Raw genomic sequence first — 16,388 nt, 5'->3', positions numbered from 1 at the left:
TTTATTGAGGCTATGGTGATTATATCCATTGTGTTACACTTGTTCTTTATGTAACCAATTGTTTTTATCTACTCTTGATTGACGATGTTAGGATGTATTATTGTAAGCCACATTGAGTCTGCAAATAGGTGGGAAAATGTGGGATACAAATGCAACAAATAAATAAATAAACCGGAGCCAGTCAAAAGCCTGTCCCTTGCTTTTGCTGGGGAGCCGCAGTGGCCTTAGGCGCACGCTGTTGACGAGAACGAGCACGCTGGGACTGTGCTTGGGCAGGCTGCTGAGAAGCAGGAGTGTACCTGTGCCTAGCATAGGAATAGGGAGCACTCCTCTTCCCTCCAAAAAACCTCCTAGATGAGGAGGTAGTAGCAGAAGACACCCGGCGGGAGAGAGAATCCATAGTATCATTGTGCTTCTTAATCTAGTCAACCAGATCTTCTACTTTCTCACCAAAAAGGTTATCCCCTCGGCAAGGAACATTCGCCATCCACTGCTGGACCTAATGATCCAGGTCAGAGACACGCAGCCATGGGAGTCTGCGCATCACTATACCTTGGGCAGCGATCCTGGATGCTACATAAAAAGTGTCGAAGGTACCCCTGGCCAGGAATTTACGACATGCCTTCTGCTGCCTGACCACCTGGTGAAAAGGCTCAGCCTGCTCCGGAGGGAGTGCATCGACCAAGTTGGACAGTTGCCTCACCGAGTTCCGCAAGTAGACACTCGTGAAGAGCTGGTATGTCTGGATCTTGGCAGCGAGCATAGCGGCCTGATACGTCTTCCTCCCCCAAAAGTCCAAGGTTCTAGATTCTCTGCCTGGGGGCGCCGAGGCATAGTCCCTAGACCTCTTGGCTCTTTTGAGGGCAGAGTCCACCACCATGGAATTGTGAGGTAGCTGAGATCTCATCAATCCAGGTTCACCGTGGACCCGATATTGGGATTCAGCTTTTTTGGGATCACGGGATTAGACAGAGGGAACGACTAGTTTCACATAAGGACTTCCTTCAGTACATTATGCAAAGGAGCCATTGCAGCCTCTCTAGGCAGAGAAGGATAATCCAGGACCTCGAGCATCTCAGCCCTGGGTTCATCCTCAACTTCCATAGGGAAGGGAATAGGCGCAGCCATTTCCTGGACAAAGGAGGTAAAGGATAGACTCTTCGGTGGAGAAAGTCTCTTTTCTGGTGGAGGGGAAGATTCAGAGGGAATTCCATAGGACTTGTCAGAAGAAAACTACCTGGGATCTTCCTCTTCCTCCCACGAACGCTCATCTTCAGTATCGGACAAGACATCCCTCAGAGCAGTCCAAAACTGATCCTGTCTCGACGCCGAGAAGCAATGTCCTTGATGGTGGTGCCGAGAAGTCGACGCCCACCTAGACTTCGGTGAAGCTTCCTCCGCCGATGTTGAAGGGGAGTCGACCTGGGTGGCAGCCGACACCGATGCCGCAGGCGGCACCGAGGTTGGGGACCTCACCACAGGTGAAGGGTCAGATGCTGCTGCAGCAGACGGTACGGAAGACGCAAGCACCCCCGACACCGAAGCAGACTGGCGCAGCAATCCTTCCAGAAGCTCTGGAAGCAGGGCCCTGATGTGCTTGTCGAGAGCCGCCATCAGACAAGGCTGCGGGATCGGTAAAGGAGCTGGTGGCAAAATCTGTCGAGGCTCAGGAGCAGGTACCGGGCTGCCAGAAGACCGACGCATCGGCACCTCATGAATAGAGGGAGAGCAATCCTCTCAGCGCCGACGCTTCTTGGGTGCCGATTCCCTCAAAGCCCTGGAGCTCCCGGCACCGTGAGTCGAAGGAGAACAATGATGGTGCTTCTTCACCATCGCTCGACGCCCGTCAATGAGACTCCTCGGTAGCGATGAGGACCCGGAATGCTCACGCCTCCTCGGGGCCAGGTCCACACCAGGTGTGGGTATTGGTACCTGAGATGGTCCGGTTGCACTGAGTACAATGTTTGAAGCCGCTGGGTGTCTTCGATGACATGGAAGAAAAACGGCTTCGGCGAAATCAAAAGACACGATTGTGCATGATAAAAGATAAAAGGGCACAAAAATAAGGGAATAAACCGTCCATGACGAAAAAAAGGAAACTTGAAAGAGGACAAAACTAAAAGTACACTACGGGAACTTGTTTTGTGGTTTTTTTAAAGACAATAATAATAAAATCAAGAAAAAATGAGGAGAAAAAAGTGAAAAGTCAAAGACTCTTTTCTGGGCCTGAGAGGAGCGCCGAAAAAAATTACCGAACCTCAACGCGAATAAAGAAAACTGAGGGAATGCGCTCATGCGACAGGTGGGAAATCAGTCCGCGCATGAGCACCAGAAGACTCTGGCAAACCGTTTTTAATATTTTGCTTGCAAAATGCCGATTCCTGGGCCGATGCAGACGTCGACCCACATGTGAGAACAAGCAGCCTGCTTGTCCTCGGAGAATAAGAGATATTCTCAAGATGATGAGGTGGCATATCGTGGTGATAACTAAATGAGAACTATTATATAAGATGCTAAGATACCATAAAGAATCTGATGAACAAGAACACAGAGCTTAAATGAAACTCTTTCATTAATAGGTAACCAATGTAGATTCTTAAGAAGAAGACAACATGCTTTACCATAACGCGATGATCTATATGTAAGGTGGGCAGCAGTGTTTTGTGAGTTTTGTCGTTTTCTTAGGAGACTTTCAAGCTCATTTTCGAAAGAGAAGGACGTCCATCTTTCAACATAAATCGGAAGATGGACGTCTATCTCACAGAGACGTCCAAATTGGTATAATCGAAACCCAATTTTGGATGTCTCTAACTGAAGTCCGTCGCAAGGACATCCAAATTTCAAGTTGGCGTGTCGGAGGCATGGTGAAAGCGGGACTTGGACATGCCTAACACTTGGACGTCTTTGAGCCATAATCGAAAAAAGCAGGGATGTCCTAAAGTAAAACTTGGAAGTTTTCACCCGGACGTGTTTTTTTTTACGAATAAGGCACAAAATGTTGCCTGAAATGACCAGATGACCACCGGAGGGAATTGGGGATGACCTCCCGTTACTCCCGCAGTGGTCATCAACCCCCTCCCACCGTCAAAAAACATCTTTAAAAATATGTCATGCCAGCCTCAGATGTCATACTCAGGTCCAAGACAGCGCATGCAGGTCCCTGGAGCAGTTTTAGTGGGTGCAGTGCACTTCAGACAGGCGGACCCAGGCCCATACCCCCCTAATTGTTACTTTTGTGGAGGAAACAGTGAGCTCTCCAAAACCCACCGTACCCATATCTAGGTGCCCCCCTTCGCCTGTAAGGGCTATGGTAGTGGTGTACAGCTGTAGGAAGTGGGTTTGGGGGGGCTCAGCACACAAGGTAAGGAAGCTATGTTCCTGGGAGCATTTTATGAAGTCCCCTGCAGTGCCCCCTAGGGTGCCCGGTTGGTGTCCTGGCATGTCAGGGGGACCAGTGCACTAGAAATGCTGGCTCCTCCCACATCCAAATGGCTTGCATTTGAATGTTTTAGACATGGCGTCTTTGGTTTCGAAAGTTGCTGAAAGTCAGAAACGTCCAAATCCAAGGATGTCCAAATTTAAGGATTTGGACGTCTCTGATGGTATTTTTGAACCAAAAGATGGATGTCCATCTTTTTCAAAAATACGGTTTTCTCTGCCCCTGGATTTTGACGTTTTGCAAAGACGTCCAAATCGCAACTTGGACGTTTCTTTCGAAAATGCCCCTCCATGGGGCTCATTTTCAAAGCACTTAGACTTACAGAGTTCCATAGGTTACTATTCAGCTTTATAATTCTAATTGCTTTGAAAATACGCCTCTCTGCTTAATACTTGCATAAATTAACATGGCTACACCTTTTAAGATTTTTTTTCTTCCACAGTGAATTAGCACCTTTGTTGGCAATCTCAGCCTAGAGGACAGCACTGAATAGGCATAAAATCTAAATGACTTCTAAATTTTAGAAGCGGGCCTTCCCAAGTATGGTTGAGGCATCCTGACAGCAGCACAGGGAAATTCACACTCCCGCCCATGTTGTTACCTGCTCCATGGATGAACAGAGGACTTTGCATTCTAGGCCTGTCAATATGGCACATTTCATGAGCACTAAATTAGGTAAATGTTAATGAACATACAAAAAATATATGGAACTATGGGGATAATGATACTTGAGAAAGTGAAAATACTATACATATACTTATTAGGTGTATGTGGTCACTATATTTTAGAAAAGCCAAGATCACATCCCAATATTGATGTAACACAAATGTACTACAGTAAGCTTCTACTTGTAGTAATCCAAACCATAAAAGGACTGCAATAGGGAAAATGAAGCAGATATTTTGGGTATATAAGACACCTGCGAGCCTGAAGGCTATCGAAGTGGTGAACATTCAAGTACAGTAGATATTTTTCTGTTCCTGGAAGGCTCACAAGTAACAACAACAAAAAAAAGAGTTAAAGTGGGATTTGAACCTGGGTCCCTTGGTTTACAGTCCACTGTGCTAACCATTAGGCTGCCTCTATGCTCTGTATGGATGTCTGTGTAGCTATTTTCTAAGAATGCTGCTATACAGAAGTCCATGTCCTTTGTTTTTCCCTGTTCATAATTTGGCCGTTTCAGTTTGCAAAATGGATGTTCATGCACATTAACGTCCATCTCACATATTTTCAAACAGGTTGTATCTTGTCTGAAACTACAAGCAGATGTCTGTCTGTGACGTTCTGACTTGGATGTCCATATTCTGAGTTGGATGTCCTTTTGAAAATGCACCTCCAAATCTAGGTAGGTACCAGCATTTTTCATTCTCTAACAAAAGTGGAGCTGGCTCTCCATGGCCATTGGCTAGCATGTCCTTCCTGAAGATTACAAAGTGCTGTCTTGTCTCTGGCTTTCTTTTCAAAGTTCTTTACAATGAAGCAAGCCATGAAAGGGCATGGTTCTTATTGTTAGGAAGTTGAGGGAAGAAGTAGATGCTGAAATACCATTAACCAAGCAAGCAACACTTATCTAAAGTGAACTGAAAAGAAAATGATAATGTAGCTGTCTCTGAGAATCTTCAGCCCTTGAAACAGTGCAACTAACGAAACTTCAGCATGGTTAGGTATGGGGACTGTGAGTTTATAGTTCCTTAATGCAAAAGCTCTTTTAAGACAAATATGGGCTAGATTCAGTAAATGATAAAAAATTAGCGCTAAGTGCTATTCTATAAAAGGAGCTCCAAGTTGAGCACTGTTAATAGAATAGCACTTAGCGCAGGGATCCACACGAGGATTTACACTAACTGAAACCTGATGTAACTCCTTGTGCATCTAGACCCCTGATGCAGGCCAGTAGGACTGAAACACGAGTCGTGTCAGGTCTCCCTTAACCTTTTTCAAGACTATTTTAATAAAGACATTTTTGGAAACCATCTGCAAGAGGTTCACCTTTTTTGTTCCTCTACTCTTTTATGCCTGGTGTTTTCCATCCGTGGAGGTTTCTTCCTTCTGTTTATTAGCTGGATAGAAACATTTGTCGGAAGTAGAATAGAAACAGGCAAGACAGAAAGAAGTTATTTTAAGGGTAACAAACCTTTTTGTTCAGAAAGTAAATAAAAGTAAGAGGGAAAGAAGGCCACTTTGGTTCTCAAAAGAAGTAAATGAAAGGTTAAAGACAAAGCAAATAGCCTTCATAAACTACACAAGGTTACAGAAAGAGAAAGACAGTATTTCCAGATATTGTCGCCTAAGAAAAAGCTGGTAAAATAATCATGACGCAAAGATGCAAAGAGAAGAAAAAATAGTGCATATGGTAAGATGGGGGGGCAAGGTGTTTTTCTAGATATGTTAATGACAGGAAGAAGTGCAAAATGGCATTGTGAAGCTCAAGGGTGAAGGGAAGGAATACGTAAGATCTGATAAGAATAAAGCAGAATTGCTTGACAAGTATTTCAGGTTCTGTGTTCACAAATGAAAGCAGGGCTGTGCCAACACGGTAAGCGAGGTAAGCATGGCAGGAGGGCGCCATCCTCTGGGGGGCGCCCCGCCACACCATGCTTACCTCGCCCTCTTCTCCCCAGATCCTTTTCCTTTTTTGTTTGTTTAAATTTACCTCTGTCCGGCGGCAGCGTAGCGTTAGTGAGAAGGAGGCGGTGCTCCCCCGCCCCGACGTGTCAGTCTTCCCTTCGCTCAGTTCCGCCTGCTTCTGACATCAGAAATGACATCAGAAGAAGGCGGAACTGAGCGAAGGGAAGGCTGACACGTCGGGGCGGGGGAGCGCCGCCTCCTTCTCACTAACGCTACGCTGCCCCCGGACAGAGGTAAATTTAAACAAAAAAAAAAGGAAAAGGATCTGGCGAGAAGAGGGCGGGTAGTGTAGCGATCGTTTTTGGGGGGGGGGGGGGGGCAACTGCAGGGGGGCGCCGGAGACCCTAGGCACGGCCCTGAATGAAAGCCTGGACATAGGACAACAGAAGACAGACACAAATAGGAACAGAAGTGTGGTAGACCTTGAATCATTTTCAGAAGACTGTGCTCATGAGTAGCTAGCTAAAGTAGAGGTAGGCAAAGCAATGGGGTGGGATGGCATACATCCTAGGGTACTGAAGGAACACAGGGAAGTTCTGGTGGCTCTGCTGTCTGACCTTTTCAATGTTTCTTTAATCGGGAATGGTCCTGAAGAACTGGAGAAGGGCAAATGTGGTCCCTCTCCACAAAAAGAGAAGAAAGAGGTTGGGGACTACAGGCTGGTTAGTCTAACCTCTGTGAAGACTAAGTTAATAGAAATGCTTCTAAGACAGAAGTTAGTGTGGTTTCTGGAATCCAATGGATTTCAGGACCCAAGACTACATGAGTTTACAAGAGGTAGGTCTTGTTAGACAAACCTAATTAATTTATTTGACTGGGGGTTCATTCAGTTGGATCAAAGGAGAGCACTAGATGTGGTGTACTTAGATTTTAGCAAAAACTTTGACACATTTCCAAGTAAGTGACATAAATAAACAGTGCTCTCAGTATGGGCCCTAAAGTAACTGACTGGGTTAGAAACTAGTTGAGTGGAAGTCAACAAAGGGTAGTAGTATGCAGAGTTAATTCTGAGAAAAGGGACATTAACAGTAGTATGTCACAAAAATAAGTTTGGTCCAGTTTTTTTTTTTTTTTTTTTACATTTTTAAGCAGTATTGTGGAAGGGCTATATAGGAAGGTTTGCCTCTTTGCAGATGATACCAAAATCTCAAAATCTGCAATAAGGTAGACTACCTGATGGTATGGATAATATGAGGAGGGGCTGAGCAAAGCTTGAAGAATCATCTAGAATTTGACAGCTAAGATTTAATACTAAAAATGCATGGTTATGCATTTGGGCTGCAAAAATCCAAGGGAGTGGTAAAGTAAAATACTTCTCTACATGAAAAAATGGCAGGGACACTGAGAGACAAAGTGGGGCCAGGGCAAACACCTTCCTCCCCTCACACACACGCCTCCTAGAACACCCCCCCCCCTCCCCCGGTCTGCTTACTTGCTTGTCTCCTCCTGCTCCACTCTGCAGCACAGGTCTTTCTCCCTGCTGCATCCAAACAGGAAGTACTTCACACAGGAGGCGGGACAAGGCAGAAAGAAGGACCTGTGGCCGGCAGAGCAGAAATCAGAGTTAACGCAATAACGTTAACCCAGCACTGCTGTGGCACAGGAGCAGGAGAGACCATCTGAGCCAAGCCAGTGCTGGGGAATTTTGCCCTCCCTCTCGGCAGCCTTGAAGAAAAGGACTAGGGGGTTATCATATCTGATGATATTAAGGTGGCCAAACAGGTAGAAAAAGTGATGACAAAAGCCAAAAGGGTTCTTGGGTGCATAGGGAGAGGAATGGCCAAAAAATGAAGTTATAGTGCCTCTTTATAAATCTCTGGTAAGACCCCATTAAGTGTACAAATCTGGAGATCAAATCTTCAAAAGATATAAATAGGATGGAATTGATGCAGAGGGCAGCTATTAAAATGTTTAGTGGTCATCATAAAGTGTATAGGAACAGACTTAAAGATCTCAATATGTATACTCTGGAAGAAAGACTAGAGATGGAAGAAATGATAGAGACATTTAAACACCTTCAGGGCATAAATGCACAAAGGTAAGTCTTTTTCAACTGAAATGAAGCTCTGGAATGAGGGGGCATACGATTAAAGTGAAAGGGGAGAGACTCAAGGGTAATCTAAGGAAATACTTCTTTATGGAAAGGGTCGTGAATGAATGGAACAGCCAACTGTTAGAAGTGGTGGAAATGAAAACTGCATCTTAATTCAAGTCAGCATAAGACAAGCACATAGGATCTCTAAGGGAAAGGAAGAAATAGTAGATTGTATTGACTGGCAGACTAGATAGCCCATATGGTCCTTATCTGCTGTCATTTTCTATGTTTTTATGCATCAATCATACAGGAGCTTTGAGTGTAAGGATTGTATCATGTAGAAGTAATTTGGCCAGGGGGACTGTGCTAAACTGCATTATTTGATGACAATTTTCCCCTATGATGCTTCTGTCAGGTTTTCACAGATTGTAGGTACACTTACATTACTGTATGGAATCTTGTTGCTGTTCATTTCTTTCTTCCACAGCTGGAGCAGCAAGTTTCTGTACTCCTGGTTAAAGGGGCCAGAGTAGGAAAGGAATCCAGTTGCCATAAGAACATCTCCAACTAAGCGAATGATTTGATTCTGGAAAGTTTTGCTGCTTTCAGTCCAGCGAATCTAGAGAATAAAAAGAGACACTACTGTAGAATGGAGACAAACAATGTTTAGATGTGAAAACTGCTTTCCAAAGTCACTTTTTCTGAAGTTTTATAAACTTTTTTTTTTTTTTTTTTAGAAAACTAAAAAATACTACCATTGCAAAAATTACTGCCTCACCTTTTGGGAACAGAAAACATTTCTAGGTCAATTTTCAGCTGAAAGGGAATTCAGGGGCCTTTTTTACAGAGTGGTGGTAAGGGAAAGGAAAAGGGGAATGGGACTTGATATACCGCCTTTCTGAGGTTTTTGCAACTATATTCAAAGCGGTTTACATATATTCAGGTACTTATTTTGTGCCCAGAGTCACACGGAGCTGCAATGGGAATCGAACTCAGTTCCCTAGGATCAAAGTCCACTGCGAGCTTACCAAACACTAATCTGGAACTACCGCCGGCCCAACACAGGGGCCGGCGGTAGTTCTAGCCCCAGCACGCACCATTTGCCATGCTAGGGAAAATAGATAGCTATTTTCCAGCATGGTGCAACCCGGCGGTAATTGGGCAGCACTGCGCGCTACAAGAAGGTTACCACCAGGACTAGGATTTCCAGGTGACGTCAAACCCTGGCTTACATCTGATTGGGCCCAAACTTCCAGTCCCAGCTCAGCTGTTTTTGGGACCAGAAGTTCAGGCCCAATCAACTGCAAGCCGCATCTGACATCATTTGGAAAGCCTGTAGAGGGATGGAATGAGGGCGGGACCAGAGCTGAGAGAGAGGGAAGGGAAAACAACTAAGCACCCAGCCGAGCCTGCATGCTTTTTACTGCTGCTGCTGCTGCCCTAACCCCGACGAGGTAAGATAGATTACTTTTAAAATTCGGAGGGAGGGGGCTTGGAACTCAAAGGGAGGGAGGGACGGGGGACCCTGGAACTGGGAGGGAGGGACCCCCCTGGAACTGGGAGGGAAGGAGGGAGGACCCTGGAACTCAGAGGGAGGGAAAGGAGAGAGAGAGGGGGGGAGGGAGGGGGGCCTGGAACTGGGAGGGACTGGAACTGGGAGGGAGGGGGGCCTGGAACTCAGAGGGGGGATGAGGGAGGGGGAAGAAAGGGGGACAGGGGATAGGGAGGGATGAGGGGGATGGGGTTGAGGGGGAGGGGGGTCAAGCGGGAAGGGAGAATGCGCCACCTGTAAAAAAAAAAATTCAGCACCCCCAATCATTTTGAAAAGTTGGCTCCTATGGATGGAACTATTGCCAACACTCATGCTGGGCCAGCGGTAGTTCAGGGTTGCCACGTGGCAACCATTTAGTAAAAGGGCCCCATAATTACCTAATCTCTAAATATGCTGAGCTTTCCCTGCTTTGTTACTAAGAATTGCTAAGTTTCTGCTGTACTAATTTCCTACTTGGAGGGCACACTTCAAGAAAATGTCTTCAGGTTCATACTGCAATCTGTAGCAATCCTTTGATTTTCTAGAACTACTTGTTTTATAAAGTCTGGTTCATCCATAAGAAAGTAAATAATACAACAGATTCAACCATGTTTTGCAGTGCTACCAAGCCTCATGGATATTCTGCCTCCTACTATACACTGTGGTGATAAAAGCAAACAGATTTACTAAAGTGTGTTACCACGTTACCACATGTAATGCAATTAACATGTATTATTAGTAGATCCCATTACACAAAGGGGTAATTCTATAAAGTGGGTGCTAAGATATACATGTCTATGCGAGAAACTGTTTACAATAATGTCATATATATGGGTATATGTCACATATATGTCACATATATGTGGGAATGTCATATATGTGGGTTTAGAATAATGTCATATATATGTGCACATAAAAGCCAAAATTCTGCCTAATCGCTATTCTGTAAATACACGCATATCTTATATAGCAGGACTCATATTTACATGTGTAACTTATAGAAAACTGCTGGCTACATTGTGCAATGTTCCCTAAATTAAGGATCCTTATTTTCATTTCTCATTACCAAAGGTTTGTAAGGTTTAAAAAGCTTTCAGGGTTTTGCTAACCTTCACTGAGAATCAAAGTTCATCAACACATATAAAAGATAATTGATTAAAGGCTGACCAGCAAAGCTGAACAAAACTGAAAACAGCTTACTGATAATTCCAGTGTAAATTCCGAGTTATTAGTGGCTGAGCATGCATCTAATATATAGCAACTCTTTTTTTTAATTTGGTCTTTCCCATGAATTGAAAACAAACAGCTGAGCCTGATTTTGGTCATTACGAACTCTGATATTTACCTGAGAAGGCATGGAAAATAATTTCTATTGATTTTCGCCTGAATCATAAGGTTTCATATAAACATCCATAATTCACAAAGTATACAAATTGAACCTGAAAGTTCCCAGTAACTTTTTATTATAGGCAACCAGAGAATGGAATCATTCCTGAAGCAACAGTGCAGCCTTAACAGCAATAAGAAGTCTCAAGAAAATTATAATGTGGAAATTGTTATATTAAAAATTGCCTGTTTCTTGGTTATGCCTCATGGCATCTTAACGAAATCAATTACATTCATTCTTTCTTTTTGAAACAATGCAATTTATTTCCTTTGGGCTCAGAACTTACAAGGTTGATGCTACTTATGACTGTAGATGCCTTATTTTTCAAATCTGCCCCATTTATATATATACAAGTGCATATTAACTGGCAGGCAGGGTTAGAGATGGGCCAGGGGCTGCAAGTTAAATGAAAAAAAAATTGAAATTCAGCATAAGTTAGGCCAGCAAAGAAGCAGGCCTAACTCATGCATAGAAGCAGTGATGCAGCTACCACTAAAATATATATTCAGAAGTGCCATTTGAATAACTGGTGCCGCTAAATATGCAAATAAAGTAATCCACCACTGCCAGCACTTTATCCAGTGGCTTCAGAACCTTAATATCAGGCTTTATGTTTTTACACATTTGTGGAATGACCAATCCTTTGTTTTTTACAATAACCTTTTAGTAAATCAAAATAGTATGTAATTGGGATTTTTCCATTTCTTGATTGTGAATATTCCTTTTTTTCTCTCTTTGTACAATCCTGCCCTCTGTGATGTTTACTAGTTGTAAGTGGTCTAAGACAACCAATCACAAAGAAGGTATAACTTAACCAGTGCGTTTTTTCTAGCAGAAAAGGTGCTGGTACTCAAATGCTAGGCCACTCTTCAGGGGTAGGGTGATCACTGAGGGACCCACCCCACAATAAACAGGCCCCACGCAACCAGTTACAGAAGCTATGACAGGGCAGAATTGGTGTGTAGAGCCTGAGCAGGGGTATATCTGGCCAGGGATCCTCCTCCTCAATATCCCCCTGCTGGGTGTGCCCCTGTAGTGGGGTGAGGGGTTCCTCTCAGGAGCCAGGGTCCATGACCACCTCCTCTCAGGTCCTGTCAGCTGCAGGCTGGTCTAGGGCTGCCTGCTGTGGAGCTGGCTGGTCCAGGGCTCCCTGCTCTGGAGCTGGCTGTTTAAAAGGTTTGCAATTGAGATCAACACATCCTACATGTCTTGCATAGTGGTGCAGCTGGCTATCAGAAGCAGAGACAGGGACATCTAGAAGCCACTAGTTGTTACCCAGAGGACATCTCTGATCTGTGGCATCAATGAGATGACATAGCAAGGAACCCCAGAGCCAAGGATATAACAGATGTTTGTCCCCTGAGAGGGATGTCTCCCTACAGGCATGCAAGATGGGTCCTCCCCCTGCTGGAGGGCTCTGGGTGACTAGGCACTGGCTGAGCGGTAGTATGCCTCTGCGCTGTTAATTGGCTGGGGCCATTGTTACAGCATGTTAAAGGCATGCAAGATGGGTCCTCGCCCTGCTGGAGGGCCCTGGGTGACTAGGCACTGGCTGAGCGGTAGTATGCCTCTGCGCTGTTAATTGGCTGGGGCCATTGTTACAGCTGTTGTCAGGGTTGTGGGTGTGTGAGCGTCCCCATTCCTATGTGGCCTACAGCTGGCTGGGAGATGGCAGGGAACCCTGTTTGATTCTCCTATCCTTAGGACCCCTTGAGAATGGCATTTTACATCCTGCAATGTGGGGAAACCTAGGTTTAGAGGCATCTATGATGTAATGGGAAACCTAGGTTTGGGGGCATTAATCTGTGATGTAATCAGGCTAACTGGCTTGGGGTCCTCACAGATGCCAATGGCTGAACATTATTCCATGACTCATAAGCATGCTCTTGGGAGTGAGCGGGGGGGGGGGGAGAGGAGTATGCATGGCTGGTAGTACTAAGGAGGGATTTGTGTCCCACTATCATTTAGAGTTTTGAAGTGCTCCTAGCTTGGGCCTTGAAGGATGTTTCAAAGGGCTGCATACCTAACTATGGACCTCATAAAGCTATGTACAATCAATGTGGTGTGTGCCCATGTAATGCCATTTATTTGGTTGGCAACTTGTGCTCTGACAGACCTCAAGATCCCCATGTATGCTGAATCTTTTATAAAATAAGTTGGTGGAGTCAGGGTTAAGGTGATTGGTTTTCCTGGTGTCATACATTATTTTTGTTTAAAACATGTGCAGTGCTCCTCACATAGCCTGAGGAAACATTGTGGGGTGGCAGGTGGTGGTGGTGCTTGAAAATTTCTCTCCTGTGTCTGAGGCACAAGAGGACCAGGAGCTCTGGCACACTGAAATTAGGCTCCCTTCAGAGAGACATGACTGTCCATACTGAGGAACATTCCTCCATGTGCAAGAGATATGTATATATGCACGTTTTGCATACGGAGAGGATGTGCTGCATTGCCGCAGATGTTTTTTTGACAAAGGAACCAGTACCACTGTAGCGTTTTGCGTAATGTATTTCCGATTGTGGAGATGTTTATCTCAGAACGTCTATGATGTTTGCAGTGCATCCTCTTTCTTTTGTGTGTATTTTCAAATATCGGAACACATTTGTTTATTCCTTCCATTATGGACTTGCATTTTTAAATATTTTCCATTAAATGTTTATTTCGCCATTTGAACAAAATATCAAAAATGCCCCTCCACACGTGATAGCAAAAATTCTTTAAAAATGTTACAAATCATTCTCAATAAAAATCCTTTTTACTGTCAGATCCAACATTTCAATGTAATTAACAGGATTCAAAATGAGCACTTATCTTTAATGGTCTTTTATCTAACAGTTTCAAAGGTTTTTATTGAGTCACTTTTTTGCACAAAATAATGGGGAGTTTTTTGACCAATGAAATATAATGAAGTCAAATTGCAGAACAACACATTGAGAAATCTCTAAGTGTTGCCCTTGACTTCTGAGGTTTCTTTCTCCCCACACATTCTGAGAGGACATTTCTCTGGGTAAGTGAAAATTATTTTGCTCTGTGCTTTGGTGATTTAAAGACTTGGGATCAAAGAGAAATTGTAGGTTTATTAATAAACACAATTTGAATTTAGAAAAGCAAACTGTATTAACTAGTTTTCATAGTGTAAAAGCTTTTCCCCCCAAAGTTTTAAACTTGAACTTTCTGCTAGAGGTAGAAACTTAACTATCACAGCCTACAGCATTAACAGATAGCCTCTAGAAGGCACAGCGGGGCCTAGCTCAGTTTTCATACCCACCTATGAACATAAGTTACAAAAAATCTTAAACTCTCCGGAATTCTAATTTTGCACATTTGCTTACATAAAAACTGGAAATTAAGGAGGCACTTGTTCAAGAGCAGAGCTCAGCTCACAATCATCTCCTGGCTGAATGAATTTCCATATTACCTTTTCTCCACCTAATCCTTCAATCAAGGCTGTTGCGTTGACCATTTTCCGCCGGCAAGCCTCAGCATCATCCAGCAGAGCTTGTTTTTCTCTCATGGCTGTGTCATACATGGCTTGTACATCATCCAGCTCCTTCTGCTTTGCATCCAGCTGGCTCTGTGCCTTGTTCAGTTCATCTTGGGCAACTGCTAGCTTGACCCCTTGCAATGCCAAATTTGCCTGAAATACATTTCCAAAAAGTGCAATTACTTACTTATAATGATTATTCTCCAAAGGTAGTATAATGCATTGCTTCACACTTATGGATCATGTAATCTAGTCTCCTAAAATGGAATTTTGACACCAGTTGCCAGGCAATTACCAATTGCCAGCAACTCATTACAGCTGAAGCCAGAAGTAGACAGATTATGCAACTCCTCCAAGAAAAGTGGGTGGTTTGAGCGAATCCAAAGAATTGCCTTAGAAGAACAATTACAGGTAAGTAATCACTCTTGTATCAGAAGTATTTTACATGGATCCACTTTTTTGGGAGTTAGCAAGATAGGAAGACCAATACTGAAAGGGTTCTAAGAAGAGCACACTAATCTAGAAAAAGTAAATGAGGAAATTCTGGAAAGGCATTCAGATTTTAAAGACAAGCAGTAAAAAGAGATGTTTGAACAAGTGATTCTAAAAGAAGGATACTTGGTGAAGAAACAGGTTATGACACAATACCCTTATTGGGTTCCAGAGAAAGGGGTAGATGTACAAAGACAGTTATTAATTCTGCATGAACTACACAAAATAATTTATGAATAACTCATTCTCACCCTTTAGCAAGATACTTAGAAGCTAAAAGTATTCCTTGACTAATCCAGCAATTTTCTGGCCGGATGTCAATAAAAAAGTTCTAGTTGCCCTACAGCAGGCCAGTCTAATCTTTTTCTATCGGGGCCATGTTTTGTCAAATAGTGGCAAAATATGATGGTGCATTGTCTCCTCCCCAGCCTTCACCCAGTCTCTCCCTCTCACTCAGGTAACCCTTCCCCCCACCACCAGCCTTCACCTAGTCTTTCTCACTCATGCAATCCCCAGCCTTCACCTAGTCTTTCTCACTCATGCAACCCCCCCACTAGCCTTCACCTAGTCTCTCTCATCATGTAACCCCCCTCTCTCCAGCCTTCACCAGTTTCTTTCCCCTCACCTGGCTTCAGCTGCAGAAAAAAAAAGCAGGATTCCTGCCTCCCCACCATGACTTACTGCAAGCTTGAGTCACGCAGTGCTGCAAGTTCAGGTTGATTTTACAGTTTCAAGTAAGACTTGAAACAGTGAGATCAACCCAAACTTCAACTCTACATACTTCCTTTTTACTTTGCTGATTCTGAGCCAGATTCTATACAAGGCATGGTGAGCAGCGAGTGTTAAATTGTGTGCACAGCCAATTTACGCACACTACTCAATTGAGTAACGAGCCAATCAGTCATGGCAATTGGTCAATAACAACCAATTATCATCACTAATTAGCAATAACTGGAATTTACAGTGTGCTTTTTAGGTGTATTCTAAAAAGAGGCATGCATAAATTCCAACAGGCATAGCTGATAAGGGGGTGCGGCCATGGGAGGAGTGTAGGTGTGTCAGAGGCATCAATCAAAATTATGTGTGTTGTTACAGAATTCAGGGGAACACATGTACATTTAGGCACAGACATTTATACCAGGTTTTAAGTGGCATAAATGGCTGTGCCTAAATGTACTTGCGCTCCCTCAGTGTCTTACTGTAGATGTAGTTATAGAATAGTGCTATATGCATTATTCTGATGCACCTACATTTTAGATGCCATATATGAAATCCAGCCCTCTGTATTTAGGAAAGGCCCCAAAAGCGTCTTTTCTATAATGTAAAGGGAGAACATGGAATCCTTGCTCCTAAGAGCTCTGGATAGTATGGTGTAAAAGGGCAGGGCTTCCTTGT

General features: G+C 43.8%; 1 protein-coding gene across 1 annotated transcript in view; it reads right to left on the bottom strand.

The window, feature by feature from the left end:
• LOC115471141 (dynein heavy chain 5, axonemal-like) overlaps positions 1–16,388 on the bottom strand; it is a 766,968-nt gene that overhangs the window by 220,762 nt on the left and 529,818 nt on the right. The window contains 2 exon segments of the mRNA XM_030204834.1: positions 8,541–8,721; positions 14,436–14,654. Of these exon segments, the coding sequence (XP_030060694.1) occupies positions 8,541–8,721; positions 14,436–14,654 (400 nt within the window).

The sequence above is a fragment of the Microcaecilia unicolor genome, chromosome 1 (assembly GCF_901765095.1).
Source record: "Microcaecilia unicolor chromosome 1, aMicUni1.1, whole genome shotgun sequence".
Classification (NCBI taxonomy): domain Eukaryota; kingdom Metazoa; phylum Chordata; class Amphibia; order Gymnophiona; family Siphonopidae; genus Microcaecilia; species Microcaecilia unicolor.
The sequence above is the reverse complement of the archived record's forward strand: the minus strand, read 5'-3'. Positions and strand labels throughout refer to the sequence as shown.